Below are 20,757 nucleotides of genomic sequence, written 5' to 3'. Positions count from 1 at the left end.
CAGGGGCTGGGGTCTGGGGAACTTGGTTGGAGGGGACTTCTACGTCAACGGGCAAAACAATTCTATTATGAAAACACTCTGCATCCCACTTTGAATTGTGGCGCCTGGGGTCCTAAATGCCAACAAACAGCCATCTAAAAGACATTAATTGGTCTCAACCCACCTGGAGCAAAGGCAAAGGAAGAACACCAAGGTCACACGACAACTAAGAACCCAAGAGACAGAAAGGACCACATGAACCAGAGACCTACATTATCCTGAGACCAGAAGAACTAGTTGGTGCCCGGCCACAATCGATGTCTGTCCTGTCAGGGAGCACAACAGACAATTCCTGAGGGAGCAGGAGACCAATGGGATACAGACCCCAAACTCTCATTAAAAGACCACACCTAATGGTATGATTGCGACTAGAGGAATCCCAGTGACAATGCTCTCCAGAACTTCTGATGGCACAGGACAGGAACCATCCGCAAAGACAACTCATCAGGCATGAAAAGGACTGGTCAGTGGGGGGGAGAGAGATGCTGATGAAGAGTGAGCTAATTAAATCAGGTGGACATGGGAGAGTGTGTTGGCAACTCTTGACTGGAGGGGGCATGGGAAGATAGAGAGAGAGGGAAGATGGCAAAATTGGCATGAAACGAGAGACTGGAAGGGCTGACTCAATAGGGGGAGAGCAAGTGGGAGAAGGGAGTAAGATGTATGTAAACCTACATGTGACAGACTGATTGGAATGGTAAATGTTCACTTGAAGCTTAATAAAAAAAAAAAAAAAAACAGGGATAGTAATAACTCTATGAACACATTGTCTTTTTGATTCATTTATTATTTAGATCTGACCTACTTCCTAGAAGGATCTGAAGAGGCTTGAGATTTTCTCAGTATGGTGCCAAGCACTAAAGGCACTGGACGAAAGTTCTTCTTGTGGTGGTGGTAGAGTTAACAAAGGTTTTCTATACCAGGAAACAAAAACAAGAATATGGGCTTTGAATACAGCCAAAAAAATTTACCCTAGACATAGGACCCCTCTGATTATTAAAAAAAAAAAAGGATTATAGAAGTATGAGTCTGCCCTGGCAAGTGAAAAAGGAAATACCTCTGTCTTGTCCAATCGTTTTCTTTAAGAGTAAGGCTGGTGGCTCCCCATGAACGTCAAAGGGCTGGGAAAGACTGAGGACAAAGGCCCTGGGTGTTGAATGCGCGCATGCGCATGCACACACGGACACACACACACACGGACACGGACGGACACACACACACACACACACACACACACACACACACACACACACAGACCGATCCGGGTTTACAATAGGAGATTTTGGTAGGTGGCATTTAAGCAGCCAGGGAAATACTGTATGTTTATAAGTAAGATTGAGTTCCTGTTACCCAGGCTTCGAAAAAATCTAGTTAGGGCACTGGGGAATAGTTAGGTCAGATAGTGGTATCAGGACTATGTCCTCTCCTCTCCTTAACAGCTACTGCTACATATGTTTCTACCAACCTACTAAGAGATCATCCAAACCAGGGCTGTAAACGCAGATGCCCACTGGGGTATAAGAGACCTCAGGGCATGGTGGGATCAGTAATGGGCTATGGTAGGTGTACTTACCCAGAACTCCAGCTGACTGTTACTGCTTGCAGAAATGCAGGTGTTGTGTGGCCAGACATGCCATTTTGTTACAAGAAAAACTAGAAATCCAAATTTGTGTTTGTGTGTAAAATAGCCTAATATTTAAATGTCAGTAACACACGCTTATCCTATGCTTTCCTTTTACTAAAAAAGAAAAAGCTGAGCATGTCCGGGAGCAGTTACTCTGTAAGCAGCTCAGCTTTGCCTGGATCTTCTGGGGCTGACCCTCAAGGGCTCAGTCTTACTTATTCTGGACACTCTACAACCGCTTCAGTTCCCTAGGACGAGAGGTTACTCTGTTTCAATTTCTATCTCTCCACTGAATTTCACTGGGTAAACACAAGATGAGAACCTATATTAAAAAAAACCAACCCACTGCCATCGAGTCAATTCCGACACAGATTTCTGCCACTTAGCTAAAGTAATCGCTGCTTTTCTTGTGAGGTCTCCAAAGAAAAAACATTTAAATTATCCAATACTTAAAATGCTAATTATCTAAAAGAGATGAACGGTGCATGGTTACATTTTAAAATCTTGGGGCAGGGGGAGCCAGTAGTTACTACTGAAAGCACAACGAAAAGAACTCACTTTTGAAATTTTGGAATGTGCATGGTCTCATAATATTAACAAGAAGGGTCTTGGTAGAAGGGCTCTACAAGAATACTAAGCAGCAGCCTACAATGAGACAGAAAACAATACTTACTTTTAAAACATCTGACCTAACAGAGTCACCAGGTCAGTATTAGAGGCTAAGTCACTCTGTTTTCATGGTATTTTACCCCTTCAATCTATAAACGTAGCCAACAGCAAAGCTCTTTCCTTATCTTGGTCCAGAAGGCCAGACTAATGCAGTTGCCGCTGATAACAGAATCACAGCAACCACATCGGAGTCGCGGCTGATGGTGAAGGGCTGCCTTTTCTCAGGCTAAGGGAGCAGCACTGTGCCGAAATCGAAGATCACAGAGAATGAACTGTGGAACTTTTCCTATTGTTTAAAAATTCTTGTGTCAGTTTGAAGGTAGAACTCACAGTTTTTGATGTAACAAATCATGAACTTACCTTGCAAGGAAATTTCTTGCACTGTGCTTTAAATCTGAAGATTTGTGATAAAAGCCAACAGCTACCTACCATCTCTACTATTGAGTCTTGCCCTTGAAATGAGAAAGGACAAGCAGAGAGACAAAATCACCACACACTACAGTATTTCTACTAAAACCTTCCACCTGACAGCTGCATTTTCAACACTTTGGAAATGAATCTCCCTACTTTTTCTAGTGATCTAATTTTAATTAAAAACACTCTGTATCAAGAGAGTGATGCCCGATATAAAGGAAAAGTTATAAGTGAAGAGGAAACGAAGGGGCATTTCTCACAAGCTTTTAGAGGTAAGTTCTTAAAAAAAATATTAAATAACAATATTTTTATTTTCAGTTGTACTTGTTATGGTGGTTATCTTCTTAAACAGGCTAGCGAGTAAACATACTGGACTAGTAGCTATATGGTATTAACATTTTCTTTAAGAAATTTCAGACTAGATTTAAGCCACTTACAACCAATTTAGAAGTGTTTTACACAAACCACAAACTTGTTACTATTTAAAAATGTCAAAGTAAAATAAAATTCCGAATATATTTGGGTTATTTTGGAAAACTGAAAAGGTATTTGTTCACTTCTCCAAAAGTACTTTTAGATTACAGAAAACATTTTAAAATATGAAAAGTGACCTTCAGTGGGGGATCTGTGTTTTCAAGGTGCTGGGTGGAGGAAACATGAGGAGGACAGAATAGAGTTTTGTCTGGGAAGAGAAAATCTACAATGTATACTCTGTATAACTAAAAAAACAAAGAGTAAGTATTTCTGTTTAAAAAAGGATCTGGTGGGGGTAAAAAAAAAAAAAAAAATTTTTTTTGGTAAATACTGTTTCTAAAAAAAAAAAAAAAGGCAATAGTAAATATAGTTATTGCAAAAGAAAATCATTAAATGCCACAATTGATTTTATAGAGCTTGATGGTATGACAAATCTTTATGTTAATATTTTAAATTATACAGGTATACTGTAGACTGTCTAGCTATAAGATATGCTGCTTAAGGAACAGCAGATAACAGAAACATCATTTCCTCACTGGAGAAGAGGGGCCTGTGGAGATTGTTATGCTTCCTGTGAAAACAAGATCAGAAATATACAGAGCCTGTATCTGGTTCTCTATACAGAGGACTCTATGTCCTTGTGCCATATACTGAACAGAAATTTCCTCTCAGCATTCTCCTTACGTGAGGTGGGGCAGGATTTTAAACTACCGACCCAATTATTTTATTCGTAAGTCCATTTAGTCCTATTTAGTAATTTTTTTTTTTTAATGGATTATTTATTGAAGAACCCTTAAGGTTAGTAGATTTTCCCATGAAAAGAGGGTACAAAAGGTCTCCTAAGTATTTCGGTTTTGAGTACAATAACAGTATTCTATTAACAAGTTCTTTGGTTAGCAAATACTCATTTAAGGAGAGTTTTCATTGAACTGAAACAAATTAGAGAATAGCAGACTTATTAATTTAATGGTTCTCTATTACAGCTTACTATTTGTGTCACAGATTTTCAGTCATTTTCTTCACTTATTCTCTTTAATTATTAAATTTAAAAGGCATTCACTAAACTGACACATAGTAATTTTATTCTTTTTGTTCCTATCACAGCAGCTCAGGAAAAGACAATAATAACAAAATTCAAAGTGGTAAAATAATAAACTTACCGCATACTAAGTTTGTGTGACCCCATATACACAGAACATCTTACCCTAAACATATCTCCATTACAGTATTGAGGCAATTTGAGTTTGCAATTAAGAGTATTCCTAAAACTCTTCATGCCAATATGCCTTAAAGTTAAAATTAATTTTGGTAGGAGTATTTAAATGAGAAGTGGGTTTATCTAGAGTTGAGTCCTGGTGGCACAGTGGCTAAGAGCTCAGCTGCTAACGAAAAGGTAGGCAGTTCAAATCCACCAACTGTTGTTTGGAAACCCAGAGGCATAGTTCTACTCTGTCCTACAGGGTTGCTGAGTTGGAACTGAATTGATGGCAATGGGTTCAGTTTGGTTTTTGGTTTATCTAGAGTACATATATTCATGTACAATGTTCTGAGAGATAATAACGCTTAAAGGGTATAAATTATACAGAGATAGAGTGTAATTTTTTTTCCTTTTATGTTTAATCAAAGGAAAAATGGAATAAAGTAACACGTTATATATGTATCTTCTAGGAAGGCAAATGTTTTTTAGATGACTTCAAGTTGGTGAATATGGGCTCAACACCAGAAAAACAATTTCAATCACAATCAGTTTACACAACAACAACGATATTATTAATGTATTTTGGTTAATTACAGAGTGAGTGATCTTTTTTTTTTTTATTGTGCTTTAGATCAAAGTTTACAGAGCAAATTAGTTTCTCATTAAACAATTAATACACACATGATTTTATTACATTGGTTTCCAACCCCATGATATGTCAACATTCTCCTCTTCTCAACCTTGGGTTCCCCATTACCAGTTTTCCTGTCCCCTCTTGCCTTCTCACCCTTGTCCCTGGGCTGGTATGCCCATTTAGTCTTGTTTTGTTTTATGGGCCTATCTAATTTTGGCTGAAGGGTGAACCTCAGGAGTGACTACCTCAGTACTGAGTCAATAGGCTGCCCAAGGGCCATACTCTTGGGGTTTCTCTAGTTTCTGTCAGACCAGTAAGTCTGCTCTTTTTTTGTGAGTTAGAATTTTGTTCTACGTTTTTCTCCAGCTCTGTCCGGGACCCTCTATTGTGATCCGTCAGAGGAGTTGGTGGAGGTAGCTGGGCATTATCTAGTTGTGCTGGACTTAGTCTGGTGGAGGCCATAGCTGTTGTGGTGCGCTAGTCCTTTAGACTAATATTTCCCTTAGGTCTTTGGTTTCTTCATTCTCCCTTGTTCTAGATGGGGTGGGACCATTGGAGTATCTTAGATGGTCATTCTCAAGGTTTTAAGATCCCAGATGCTACTCACCAAAGTAGGATGAACAACAACATTTTCTTTAAAAATTATGTTTTGCCAATTGAGTTAGATGTCCCCTCAAGACCATAGTCCCCAGCCCTCAGCCCAGTAATTCAGTCCCTCAGGGAGTTTGGATGTATTCACTAGTAAGTTTTGTTACTCTATGTTCTTCTAGAACGCTGTATCATCTAAATTTTAAACTTACAGGCAAAAAAAAAAAAAGTTTTTCAGTGTTTTCTCGTAGTTGTGTATATATATTTTATTCCTAGTATTGCCTATTGTACCTCCTCTTGCTCTTTGTTTTTGTTAGATCAATTATGTCACAGATGAAATGCTCTTTGTTATGTGCTCTACTGTTTCACTGCATTAATTTCTACTTTTATTTTTCTTCAACTTTAGTTAGATATACCTTTTTTTCTCCGTAACTTCTTGGGCTGATGTCCAATTCATTAATTCATTCTTTCTTTTCTTCTAACATAGGTATTTAGGAATACAGACATCTGTCTAAATACAATTTAAACAGAGTCCTAAAAGTTTTGATATGTAAGATTTTTCATTTAGTTCTAAATATTTTCTATTTTAACTTGTTTTTTGAACCATGAGTTATTTAGAAGTGTTTTTAAATTTCTAAACTTAATGGTTGTTTTGATTGTCTGTTACCGATATCTAGTTTAACTGCGCTATGGTCAAAGAACACTAGCCTTGTTATATAAATTCAGTACTTTGGTATTTGATCTGATTCACTTTGTGGACTAAATGTGGTAATTTTTATAAAAGTTCAAATATGTATTTGAAAAAAATGCAAATTCTCTGATTATATGTCCATTAGACCAAGCTTGTTAGCTATATTAAATATTCTATAACTTTACTAAACTGCATTTTATCTGTCAATTACTGAGGGGATCTGTTAAAAATCTCCCACTATAATTATGGATTTTTACAATTTGATTTGTAGTTCAGACATAAACTAGGTACGTGACAGCTCAGAACCATTTTATCTTCTGGGTAATTTATTCATTCTGTTTTGTCAATATAGGGTGACTTTTATTTCCTAAAGATGTTTTTTTTCCTTAAAATGTATTATATATAGTTAACATAGCTATATTAGCCTTTTTTGATTAATAATTCTGCTGGATGTTATTCATACTTTTACTTTCAATCTTTCCAGGCTTTTTGAGTTTTAGGGGTTTCTTGAAAACAGCATATTGGCAAATTTTGTCTCATTATCCCATCTTAGAATCTCTTTTAACTGGCAAGTTTAGTTTACTTAAATTCATTTTAATTACTGATTTACTTCTGCCATTTTATTTTGGGCTTTCTACTTACTCCCCCCTTCCCCTTCCTGTTTCATACTGGTTTCAAAGTTAAAACATCCTATTTTTGTACTGCAGTAGTTATCCTGAATCTTCTGAACACACATAACCTGATTTAACAGTCTCAAAGTAAATCAATTTATCTACCCTCTCCCAATTTTGAAATGCTTTAGCTTTGAACATATTCAGTATTTTCGTTTCATATTGTTTTTAATACCCCTACCCAAATTCATCATGCTATTGTTTTACATACTCAGTGCTTGTTTTATCTCCTTTTCTTTTGCTCATTATTATTTCATACAAATTATTTCTTCCTCCTGTGTTCAATTTTTCTTCTTTCTGAACTACATTGTTTAAAACTATACTGCTCAATTTAAATTAATTGAAACTGAATAAATTAAAAAAAAAACAACTAAAATTTCAGTTGCACTAGCCCCATCTCAAATGCTAATAGCCGTGTGTGGCTAGTGGCGACTGTACTGGATGGAGTTGCTTCAGAAGGCCCTACTGCAAGGGTCTACTGGAGGCAAACATTCTGTTTTTGCTGAAAAAAGTCTATTTTATTCTCTTAAATTACTGAATTATTGGTTGATAGCTTTCTCTCAATACTCTGAAAATATTATTTTTGTCTTCCAACCTCTGTAGCTGCAACTGAGAAACATGCTGTCAGTTGAACTGGTGTTCCAGTGTAAATAATTCATCCTGAGTTATCCTGCTTCTATCCCTTGGCCTTTAATATTTCACAAGATGTCTAGGTGTGTATTTATTATATTCAGGCATATTTTACTTCCTAAATCCGAGATTTATGTCCTTCATGGATTCTGGAAAATTCTGAGCTATAACCTTCAAATATCATCTCTTTCCAGATTTATTTTAACCTAAAATTCTTATCCATTCATATATTAGACTTTCTAATTCTATCACCTGTCATATTTTCCCTTTCCCTTTCTGGGATGTATTCTGGTATAAAGTTTATTTCGATAATTAAATTTTCATTTCTGTCAGTTCTCGGTTATTTTTCAAGTCTGTCAATTTTTTTGGAGTATTTTATTCCTTTCTCATGTTTTTGTCTTTTTTTTAATTGCATTTTACACAATAGTTTACAGGGCATATCAGTTTCTCACTGATTTCTTTTTGTCTTATTTTATAATCTATACCTGCTATTTACATCAGTTGAAATATCTGATCATTCCATTAACTAAAGTCGTTGGGAAGGATTGTCTAATTCTACTGTTTATTGTATCCTACCTTTCATTCATTGTGAATTATTTCCTTGTATATTTAGTAATTTTGGGCCATGAGATTAATCTGCAAAATTCTTGGGCAACCTGGGTTAAGTATGTGGTGTCTGTCCCTCCAGAAGGGTTTGCATTTGTTTCTGCCCGGTGTCCTAAAGCACCCATCACCCAAAGGATTAATTTCTTGGCCTGGGTAAGAAATTATATCACAGGAGTAGTACAAACTTGAACTCTGTATTTGTGTGTGGGGAGGCTCATTGTAAAAATTTTCAGAGGAGACATTTTCCCTCCAACCCAGTGCCCAGATTGAGATAGACAGGCTTGTTTGTCATCTCCCCAGATTAGTGGGCAACTATTTTTGTAATCCCACTATTTGTCTGTCAGTCTGTCATACTGTGGTGGCTTGCATGTTGCTGTGATGCTGGAAGCTATGCCACCAGTATTTCAAACACCAGCAGGGTCATCCATGGTAGACAGGTTTCAGTTGAACTTCCAGACTAAGACAGACTGGGAAAAAGGACCCAGTGACCTACTTCTGAAAAAAGTGGCCAGTTAAAACCTTACGGATAGCAGTGGAAATTGTCTGATATAGTGCCGAAGATAAGCCCCTCAGGTTGGACGGCACTCAAAATATGACTGGGGAAGAGCTGCCTCCTCTAAGAAGAGTCGATCTTAACGATGTGGATGGAGTCAAGCTTTCAAGACCTTCATCTGCTGATGTGGCACGACTCAAAGTGAGAAGAAACAGCTGCAAACATCTATTAATAATTGGAACATGGAACAAAGTATGAATCAAAGAAAAGTGGAAGTTGTCAAAAATGAAATGGAACACTTCAAGATCGATATCCTAAGCATTAGTGAGCTGAAATGGACTGGTACTGGCCATTCTGAATTGGACAATCATCTGGTCTACTATGCTGGGAAGGTCAAATTGAACAGGAATGGCATCACGTTCATCGTCAAAAAGAACATTTCAAGATCTATCCTGAAATACAAAGCTGTCAGTGATAGGATAATATCCAAAGCTTGCTGAAAGTGAAGTGGACTTTAAGCACTTACTGATGAAGATCAAAGACTACAGCCTTCAGTATGGATTTCACCTTAACATAAAGAAAACCAATATTAAGCAACATCATGATCAAGAGAGAAAATACTCAAGTTGTCAACAATTTCATTTTACTTGGATCCATAATTAACATCCACGGAAGCAACAGTGAAGAAGCTGCATTGGGCAAATCTACTGCAAAAGACCTCTTTCAAGTGTTAAAAAACAAAGATGACACCTGACTCAAGCCAGAGTATTTTCAACTGCCTCAGATGCACGCGAAAGCTGGACAATCAATAAGAAAGACTGAAGACGAATTAATGCATTTGAATTACGGTGTTGGCGAAGAATACTGAAAAGACCATGGAAGGACAGAACAAACAAATCTGTCTTAGAAGTACAGCCAGAATGCTCCTTAGAAGAAAGGATGGTGAGACTTCATCTCATGTATTTTGGACATATTATCAGGAAGGATCAGTCCCTGGAGAAGTACATTATACTTGGTAAAGCAGGTGGTCAGGGAAAAAGAGGAAGACCCTCAACGAGATGGACTGATACAGTGGCTGCAACAAGGGGCTCAAACATAGTTAACGACTGTGAGGATGGCGTAGGACTGGGCAGTATTTTTTCTGTTGAGCATAGGGTTGCTATGAGTCGGAAGCAACTTGACAGCACCTATCAACAACATCTTTATAATCAATTAATATGTAGTTCATTAGGGTACCTGGCTATATGCTGCTATGTGCATCTTAGGTCCAGGAGGGCCCAAGGTTTTGCCTCCTTATCCCATGTGTACATCATCATGTAGTCCTATTAAGGAGCACTCCCTACCCTCAAGAACCTCATAATAGCTGGGAGCCAGTGTCAGCTAATATGCTTCCCACTTTAGTTTTCAGTTTTCACTGAGTTGTCAGCCCATGGAAATGTCCCCTACTCCCTTTTGGTTAAAAGCTTTGCATTTAATATTTTATATAGCATTTCTAAATGTTTGTAGTGGGAAGATTTTCCCATTAGACAGAAGATGAAGGACATTTTCTTCAATGTTCCTATGCCATGAGGCTCCTAAAAGTTTTGCATCTCCAAAGAATACTTTTATAACTCAGGTAGTTAGTAAAAAGAGATTTCATTTACAAATGAAAGCAAAAGCGAAGTAACTTTTTTTTTTTTCCAGCAAATCCAAGATAAAAACTATCACCTATGTTTCTTAGGGAAAAGTCTCCACATATTAAAAGCCATTTGGCTTGAGTCTGAGATGGAGACACGGGCTATATTTTATATTTTTGAGTGCCTGACAAAAAAACATCTACATATACATGATGTCCCTTTTAGATAAGCAGGTCGCCATGTTAACTAAGAACTGAAGCCACTCCCAAAGTCTACCTTTCAGCCAAAGATTAGACAGGCCTATAAAACAAACAATAACACACACGAGGAACTTGCTTCTTAGTTCAATTAAGTATGCGAGACCAAATGGGCAACATCTGCCTAAAAACAAAGACAGAAAGCAGAAAGGGACAGGAAAACTGGACAAATGGACATGGGGGATGCACTGTGTAAACGGAAAGGGGGAGAGCGCTAACACACTGTGGAGACCGCGGAATGTCACAGAACAATTTGCGTATAAATTTTTGAATAAGAAACTAATTTGCACTGTAAATTTTCATCTAAAGCAGACAATAAAACTAAAAAAAAAAAAAAAAAGATAAGCAGGTCTGGTAAGTGGTTTAAGTGATTTACCCAAAGTTACAGTCAGTAAAATGGCAAAGCCTAGAATAGAATTGTTGCCTGCAAACTAAACTCCTTGCCAACAGTGTTACCATAGTAAAGCCACTCTCAGAGATATCTTCTGCAGTCTTTGTATCTGGAAATCCTTTATCAACTTCAAAAGAGAATAACAAAATGGATGGCATTAAAATTTAATCCAAAGCTTTCCAAGTGGTTGTTCAATTTAGGCATGCCCTAGCAGAGTGAGTAAGAGAATGGATTCACGCTTTAGATCCCAGCGTCCAATACGGTAGCCAACGGCCACATAAAACTCAAAACCCATTGCCGTCGTGTCGATTCCAACTCATAGAGACCCTACAGGACAGAGTAGAACCAATCCACAGAGTTTCCAAGGAGCGTCTGATGGATTTGAACTGCCACCCTTTTGGTTAGCAGCTGTAGCTCTTAACCACTACACCACCAGGGTTGCCAATAGCTATATACGAACCCAAACCAAACCCAGTGCTGTTGAGTTGATTCCGACTCAGAGCGACCCTATAGGACAGAGAACTGCTCCACAGAATTTCCAAGGAGTGCCTGGCGGATTCAAACTGCCAACCCTTTGGTTAGCAGCTGTAGCACTTAACCACTACGCCATCAGGGTTTCCAATAGCCACATGAAGCTCTTAAAATTTAAACTGACTAAAATAAGATAAAATAAAATTCCTAAGTCAAAGGAGCCACATTTCAAGGGCTCAATAGCCACGTGTGGCTGGTGGCTATCATACCAGACAGTGCTCACAGAGAACATTTCCATCATCGCAGGGCTCTACTGGACAGCACTACTCTAGAATATATAAACAACACACTTAGATTTCGATTCTTCCTGTCACCTATTTATTACCTTTGTGAGACTTGAGCAAATTTGTTAACTTCTCTCAGCCTTATGTTTCCTCATCTGTAAATTAAGAATCAGAAATAAGGTGCTGGGAATATCACTGGTGCTCAGTAACCACAGAATCTCCAGCCTCCCCACCCCTCCTCACCGCACAGAATAAATACACTGCTTCCAAAAGTTTAAAAAAAAATCACCAAACCTAAGCCCTTGCTTATTGTAAGCATTTTTTGTAAGATTTTACTTTTTTTTTTTTTGAATAGGGGAAGATAGTGGTGGTGGACATTTTGTATAAATAAAAAAGTAAAAAGAAAAAATTAAAACGACCAATTTAGAACTGGAGAATGTTATAGTTTTTCTATTACATTAACTTAAAGAACTGATTTAATGACACACTGGACGCAAAGGTGTAACTTGAGTTAACTGGGTCAGGTATCTTGGTATTTGCCATAAGAGAACTTCCAAGAGCAGCTACAGAATCAGGTATAATTACCCATATGTACAGACACTAATTAACTTTTTATTTAAACAACGAATCCCTAAATAACTCAAAAGCTTGCTGAACTGACAGACTCTTTTTCCACTTTTAAGACTAGGTAGACAAAACATACACTCACGAGGCTGTAACACACACTCACTTTAGGTTGTTGCGTCATTTTTCCCCTAACACAGCTATTCCTTTAAATATTCCGTTTTCCCAAGCTCCTCCCCTAGTCTGTTTCTAACAGACCCACAGTGTTGTATTTGACCTTTTCAGGCCCTTCTCTAGTCTGAAAACAAGCTGGTGTGCTCTCAAATTTCCAATTAGCAATGTTAGAAACGACATGGCCCTTAAGAGATGATTCAGTCCTCAATTAACTGAGGAATGGAATGACCTGGTTAAGCCAGTCTCCTGTTCAATTAAAAAAAAACCATTGTTTCAACCCTTTATTGAAAATCTTTCTACAGTAAAATGCATTTGTTTACTTTTCTGCTCCCATATATTCTAATTAACATAATAAATACTCCCGACGATGTTAAGTCTGGCCTCATCATTATGACAAATTAATCTATAATTACCACCAAAATCCACTGCCATCGAGTCAATTCTGACTCACAGCAGCCCTACAGGACAGAGCTGAACTGCCCCATAGAGTTTCCAAGGCTGTAATCTTTACAAGGCAGACTGCCACATCTTTCTCCCTCAGTGTGGCTGGTGGGTTCGAACTGCTGACCTTTCGGTTGGCAGCCGAGTGTTTTTAAACACTGCACCACCAGGGCTCTGCTGACCCAAGGTTACACTCTAGATATTTGCTAGGATTTTCAAAAACTAAAACCTAATACTTAGCTTTTTAAGAATTTCTCCCACACTTGGACTATAGAAATATTTTCAGATAGCCGAAGCTCTGATGAGTTAAGCTCTGATTAATCATAGTCAATTCTATTTGTGTTGTGTCACACTTCCCACTTCCCAGGAACCTTTATTTGTGAAATAAATACAGGATGACTCACTTCAGGCTTGTGCTAAATGGCAATTAGGCCCATGGGTCTCTGATCATTTTCCTTACAGATTACTTTAAAAACCAAGTTTTCCTAGGAGTCATAGCTAGATTAAGTCTAGAGGTAGTGAAGAGCACAACTAAGCCAACTTCAGTCAAAAAAAAAAAGGGGGGGGGGATCTATGTTCCTTTGCAGAATTTCCCCTTCAATGGAGTGTTCAGCACAAAGAAAACAGCTATCTGAAATTATTCTGTTAGCATTAGTTTAAAGAATCCATCTTAACTTACAGATATTAAAATGTATTTCCAGTATGTCTACAGAATTTAAAGCTCAGGTAATTATCTGGACGAATAGTTTACTGAGAAGTCAAAGAGACAGGTCCTATTTCACTTAAATACTAAAAGTAGGTAGGGAGAATTTTGGGCTTCCAGCTTTAAAACAGACTTTGTTGCTTCTCCTTCAGGAATGAAACAAGTATAATTTATACTGAAGACATTCCCCCAACCCCCACCCAATACCAGTTAGCCCCCTAGTCAAGTGCTATTCAAACACAATCTTTTACTTTTTAAATCAGAAGCAACATTTCTCCAGCAGTCTCTTAGATGATAGTCACAGCACAATCACTCTGCTACCACAAGCTGTTCTGATGCTCCTATGGTCAATGCCAAACGAAGTGATTGTCCTCTACCCCCACACACCTAGACCTTCGATACCTATACTATAAGAACCGCATGTAGTTTTTAATACCAGGCTTTCTTGAAAGGACCACTGTAGCTTTGCTGACAGTATCCAATCATTATTAAGAGTCTGTGAAATGCCTGAAAGGACCCCAGAGTAGGAAGTAGAAGAAAGGGTTAAAATTCTAACTCACCAATTGAGAAGCTGTCGTTCACCTGAGTCCTAGTAGACCTAATTTCCTGCCTGCCCACATAGGTAACTGAATTATTAATATTAAAGTACAATTGCTCCTCGAACAGTGCTGGTACCCGGTAGGCACTCAACTAAACAAACAACTTGAAAAAGACTACTATTCTGGGCAAAGACATTACTTTCTTTGTGGAAAGTCAATACCTGTCCCCATCCTGTATCTTCCAAACTAAGTTCCGTTGCTCAGGGGCATGAGTAGCCAACAATTCAGTGTCAAAACAGAAACAAAGAAGTGAGACTTATTTTCATAAAACAAATAACAGGAATATAATGTTATTAAGTGGAACAGTATAGTTAGCTAAAATAACATAATAGGTTTTTATATGCAAAAGAGAATGTTTTCAATTTTAGAAGCCCAGTTCAAAAGGTTTTAGTTTATTAAGAGACTCACTTATAATCATAAACACAGTATATAGATTATATTTATTATAATTTGAAACTCCAAAAATAACATATGGATAGAAACAAAAGTTGCTCAATTTTAGATACAAGTATATTAACTGTAATAAAACAATTATACTCACAGCTTGCATTTCTGTATAGAAGAAATGGTTCATGGAGCTGAAATTCCAAATCTTTATTGACTGGTTCAACTAGATTGTGCATATTCAGTCGATTCACAATGGTAAAACCATGGTAAGGTGAAGCTGACCTTAGATTTAATAGAAACAGAAAAAAGAAACAAACAAAAAACAGAAGTAATCTGTAGTCACTGTTTACTTAAACTGTAGAAATGCTATCCACTTCTTTACTTTTCATTTAGAACAGAATATATATATATATATATGTTTTTTATTAGCAAATTACACCATATTACAAGCACTTAAAAATGTAAATAAAAGTCAGACCACGTCCCTCCTCTGCTCAGAACCCTCCAAGGATTCAGTCTCTTAGAGTAAAGGCCAAAGTCCTCATTAAGAACACCAAGGCCCTACCTGATCTGCTCCTTTCTGACCTCATCTCCCTTGCCTCCTGCTCCAGCCACACTAGGCTCCTTGCCCCCCTCCCAAACCTGCAGGTGTGCTTCCACCTGAAGGTCTGCCTGGAAAGTTCCCACAGAATCTGCACAGTTATCTCGCCTCCAGCAAGCTTTTGTTCAAATGTCATCTTGTCATTGAGGCCTATTACCCTATTTAACGCTGCAACCTGCTCCCAAGCTCAATTCCTCTAACTTTTCTCTATTTTCTAAACCACTTATTATTTTTATATTTGTCTTTTGCCCCCAACTAGAAAGTTTCAGTTTGAGGATTTTTGTCTTTTTTTTTCCACATATGTATGCCAAGGATCTAGAACAGACACAGAGTCGGTGTTTAATAAATATTTACTAAACGAAAGTATCATTTATTTTAAATATGGTACAGGATTGGCTATAACAATGACAGCCAACATTACAACTAATTATTTTTCTTGCACCAAACAAGTCTCCACATAGTTTTCTTGAGTTTGGAAACCCCGGTAGCATAGTGGTTAAGTCCTACAGCTGCTAACCAAAGGGTCGGCAGTTCAAATCCACCAGGCGCTCCTTGGAAACTCTAGGGGCAGTTCCACTCTGTCCTATAGGGTCACTATGAGTCAGAATCCACTCGACGGCACTGGGTTTGGTTTTTTGGTTTTCTTGAGTTTGATACAATAAAAAACATCCCTGGTTTCCCCCATCAGGTGGGATTCAGTACACAATCCTTTAGACACTACTCACATGTCGTTTCTCTGTGAAGTACATGGGGGGGATACGAGAATCCTATTTTACAGATTAGGAAACCAATTCGGCATGATTAAGGCCTGTGTCAAGTCACACAAATAATGTGACCAGAATTCAGCTTCAGGTTTTTTGACTCCAAATCCAGGAGTCAAAAATTCTTCTATACTAAGCGGTCTATGCAAAGCGATATTCTAAAATCCAGGTATACATTTATCCAAGGTACATAAAATGTTTTCACGTTTCGCAAAGAAAGTTTCTTTGTTCTGCTTTTATTAGAATACCGACCGCGTAAGATTGTACAAATTTTGTTAAATCAAGCCACTCACTACACTAAATCTCACATTTTCTATAATCAGTGTATGTGCACTATAACAATGGGGTCAGAAAAGTACTTTCCAAATATTATAGATGCCCCAGTTCTAATAAAATTTGAAAAGTTTCTAGAAATTGATACTGAAAATGCAGAGTAATGAAGTGCAAAGGCCTTTGGGGGAAAAAAAAAGAATAAGAGAGAACAAAGTGTCAAAGAACTTGGTGTATAAATATCAAAGCACTTGTATTTAAAGAAACAAGGTTAGTGTGTTTAGATAAGATCTCAAAGCTTCATACCAAAATTCAGGAGATATCTGACAAATTCTTTTTAATTTACCATTAATGGAGAAAGGCATTAAAGATAGCCCACATTACCTACAAAAAAAAAAAAAAAAAGGTAAAGAACCAATTATCAATAATAACCCCTGCTGAGTTCTCTATCCTTTAGAAAGCATGGAAAGGAACCTGCACTTGTAAGAACAACCTCAGAGGGACAGTAACTCCATGATTAGCATATCCTGTTAGTCACCTTTAGGCCACAAAAGTTGCCTAACAAAACAAAGTTGCAATTTGCAAACCAATAATGTTTTAAGATAAAAAATGAATGCTTAAAGCTGTTGAAAATAAAAAGTGCAATTATGAATAATCCACATTTTCTAAAGAAGTCTTGAATAAGCTAAAAAAGACATTTTTAAGGACTTGAATAAGCTAAAAAAGACATTTTAAGGACACAATCCAGAATTTGGGGCGGGGATTGGTGGTGGTAAAGGGGTCAGAACCAGGCAGAAGACAACCTGTCATTTAGTATCCCCTGAAAAAAGGGGCTGTTATTGAAACTACATTATTTTACAGAGGTAGTCTATGCATTATAATTTTCTCAACTATATACCTTTTTATTAAAATATCAAAGGAGGGAGGGAGGCATCTATTTTAGACTCATTTGTTACTAGAAAATGTGTTCTATTTTGAGGCAGTTCTGCTAGGTTCTTAAATAAGTTCTGGTTCTGTAAGGCTCAGAGAAGGCAAGTGACTTGGTTAGCGTATCATAGCTAACCAAAAACCAAACCCAGTGCCGTTGAGTCGATTCCGACTCATAGCGACCCTATAGGACATAACTAGGGTGGATGAAATCTTGAAGGGGACAAGGAGGAATGTCTCCCCAAAAGAAGCTGAACCACTTCATATGACAGTTTTCACCATTAGATTTTTAAAAAAACAGTAAATATCATTTTTTGAAAAAGCTTACCTTCGATATACAAATAAAGTCCCTTCTATATCGGTCTTCTCCTGCAATAGACAATGAATCAATTAGTGTTTTTCCAATCATTCAAACCTAAACAGTCCTAATGGAGAAGATATGCCTTATGTTTAAGATCAATTTACTCATTGTAAGACTAATCAGTTGAACAAACAGGTAAGTCTCTCCCTCACTCCATCAACCGCTGTTATCAGTTTCTTCTGTATCCTTTCATTGCATGTAAGTATACTCAATGTTCAATCTAGCATCATATCTGTTACCTACATTTTTGTTTTAGCTAAAATATTTTAGTAACATTTCTTAATTTAAAAGCCAAGTTCCTGCGCACAGCAGCTCTTCACCTTTAAAGTTTATTAAAGTTAATAGGAAAAAAGTAAGTTTTAGCTTATAGGATAGTACTTTGTTTCATCACTGGGGGATTTTGATGTTTTAATGAGTTGCAAATTTTGTGATCAGTTAACAATTCCTGTCAAACACAATTAGTTGGCCATTTTTAGAACTCGGTTGAAGGAAATATCGAAACTGTAACAAAACAAAACAAAGCCCAGTTGCCATCAAGCTGATTCAGGCTCATGGAGACCCACAGAGGATATGGTTTTCTATGGCAGTGACTTTTCGGAAGTATACTGCCAGGGCTTTCTTCTGAGGTGTCTCTGGGTGGATGTAAACTATTAACCTTTCCATTAGTAGGCGAGCACTGAACCATCTGTGCCACCCAGGGACTCCTAATCTGTACCTATAAACAAACCAAAAACCAAACCTGTTGCCGTCGAGTCAATTCCGACTCACAGGGACCCTACAGGACAGAGTAGAACTGCCCCACTCATAGGGACCCTACAGGACAGAGTAGAACTACCTCGTAGAGTTTCTAAGGAGCCCCTGGCGGATTCAAACCGTTGACCCTTTGGTTAGCAGCCATAGCACTTAGCCACTATGCCACCAGGGTTTCCAACTGTAACTATACTCTGGCTTAATTACTACAGGTTTTACAAATAATTTTTAAAATGTCTTGATTAACAAAGTACAGTTCATTACCATCTTCATTTGTTGGGACAAAAGTGTATTTCGGTTTTAAATAGTTACAATGTTCACAAACAAACAAACAAACAACAAAACCAACCCAAATAACCACATTATTAGTCTGCAGTTTATAGCTTACATTGGACCTTAATGTTTTGATGTAATCAGTACACTTTTAGAGAAACTTCAAGTGTTAATCATATTAAGTTGAATTTGTTGCAATAATTTTATTTAAAAAAAGGTACCATCTTGGTTTTTTTCCAGGAGTAGTACTGCTGTAAGCTTAAATATCATCATGAAACTTTTCCTTCCTAAGGATTCAGAGGCTTGTTCTTGTTTTTAGTATAAGAAATATATTAACAACTGTCTCATAGTAAAAGAAAACTTGCCTATCTTATTTCATTGTGCAAAGTTACAATTCACTGTAAAATAACAGAAAAGATTTTGGTTATGCTCTATGAGCCATGGTTCAAATGAACAAACGATGGCAGCTTATTTTTCAATTGAGGTTATTGTAACTTGTATTTCATATTTAAAACAGAACTTCACAATTAAAATTTCAAAGCATTCAAAGTCTTGTGTCTTCACCATTTGCCCACAATCCATATTTATACCTAACCATAAGTTTATACGTAGACCAGGAAAAGAAAAACGATTCAGAGGGCAATACCTAATACTGCTACATGTTTTTACAAAATCTGTAATTTTGTTCTTTGTGGCTTCTTCCCATACCTCCTTTTCTTCTAGGAGGGGGAGGAAAGAGGAAAACAAGATGACTTTGAAAACTCTCTTCTCTCAATTAACTGTTTATAAATGCCAAATGGTTTGCACAGAGTTAATGATAAATATATACATGTGTAGTACATTATAAGAGGCATATTACAATAATAACTTTGAGAGTTTTGTTTAAGGGTTTTTAAAATTTCTTATTGAAATGTGAATGTCAAGCACAGATGAACTGAATCCAACAAACGTTTACGGCCTATTTTCTAGGTGTAAAGCCTGTAACTGAGTTTACTAGCAAGGATCAATTACAATAAAACGAAAATTCTGTTATTTAAACAATTACCGGAACTTCAAGCAGGGGCTAACAAGAGTCACTGAACAGACCACATAACCTTTAGGACCCTCTCCCATACAAACAGGGCAAAATCTACTTAGTCTGACTGGAGCATTCAGAGGTGACATAACCGGCATCACAGCTGGAACAGGAACGTACCTACAAGGTCTCTTTTCCAAAAATCTCACGGGAATCCTGATAACACGGAAGCCCTTTCCTAAGGGCCCTGAAATCTTCCCGGAAACAGTGTAAGTCCATTAGAGACGGACTCGCCCCATCACCCCTTCCAAGATTTGTTAACTAATTGGATTTCAAGCTTTAAATACAAATGACCTTTGCGGAGGAGGCTCTCATTTACGTGTGTTGGGAGGGGTGTTTATTATATTCACTATGTATATGCAACTTATGTAATAACCCTCAAAGCCTCAAACACAAGCCTTCAGGCATCTGTCTGACCCCACGGGTCTCACATTCCCCAAAGCATCTGCAAAGAAGGCAGGTCGCCCACGTCCCTGGAGCTGACCCCAAGCAACTCGACTCTGCCCCAAACCTCCCCGCCAGTGGTTTTTTCCCCAGGATACTTAGGGCCTACTTCTCTCGCTCATACTGCTTATCCCCGAAGGCTTCCGATGCCCCTGCGGTGCCCACCCCACTCTCCACCAGTCCTCGGCCTCCCGCATCGCCCCTCAGTCTCGGCAGCCTGCACGGCCCTTTTAAAAGGTGGCGGCGGCGGCCGAGCGTGCGTCTTTCGTGGCCAGGCTAGACTCACCCACTGGTTGGCCTTAGGGCAAAAAGTGTACAGAGCGACCTGGCCCGTGAGGTCCGCGATGCTGGTGATGTAAGGGTCGTGCTGTTTCAGGGCCGCCAAGCTCATCTCCTGCCCAGCTCTACTCAGCGACTCCATCTTGAATCCCGGAGCGGAGCCCCTCCGGCGGGGGCGGAGTCACGGGCCGGAAAGTGCATCGAAGCAAAGTTCCCCCAGCTTCGTCAGAGCCTTCGATTTCCGCCTCTTCATCAGATCTTGCAGCGGGGCGGTGCGGCGACCATCCTGCTCCGCAGCAGGAGGGCCGGACTTCGGGTTCCGGCGCCGTCGGGTTCCCTCCACTAAACCTTTGCAGATGGAGGGTGGGGGCCGAGGGTGCCTCCTCTCTACGGGTTAA

The 20,757-nt window shown here is 38.3% G+C and overlaps 1 protein-coding gene across 9 annotated transcripts in view; it reads right to left on the bottom strand.

Moving 5' to 3' along the window:
- The window catches only part of DCP1A (decapping mRNA 1A), a 54,896-nt gene extending 34,341 nt beyond the window's left edge, over positions 1-20,555 (bottom strand). For 2 of the 9 annotated variants that reach the window (XM_023547627.2, XM_023547622.2), the window contains exons 1-4: positions 20,367-20,413; positions 17,506-17,546; positions 16,557-16,634; positions 14,773-14,900 (exon numbers count right to left, since the gene is read on the bottom strand). Coding sequence is in view for 2 of the 9 variants with exons in the window: in XM_023547622.2 (XP_023403390.2) it covers positions 14,773-14,900; positions 16,557-16,615 (187 nt within the window). In the remaining 7 variants the exon portion in view is untranslated. Of the gene's footprint in view, positions 1-844; positions 2,619-11,851; positions 11,906-14,772; positions 14,901-16,556; positions 16,635-17,505; positions 17,547-20,366 lie in introns of all 9 variants that reach the window. The other 7 variants (XM_064274383.1, XM_064274384.1, XM_064274386.1 and 4 more) reach the window with 7 other exon arrangements.
- Positions 20,556-20,757: the final 202 nt, after the last annotated feature.

The sequence above is a fragment of the Loxodonta africana genome, chromosome 22 (genome assembly GCF_030014295.1).
Source record: "Loxodonta africana isolate mLoxAfr1 chromosome 22, mLoxAfr1.hap2, whole genome shotgun sequence".
Classification (NCBI taxonomy): domain Eukaryota; kingdom Metazoa; phylum Chordata; class Mammalia; order Proboscidea; family Elephantidae; genus Loxodonta; species Loxodonta africana.
This window is presented reverse-complemented; position numbering and strand designations above follow the sequence as displayed.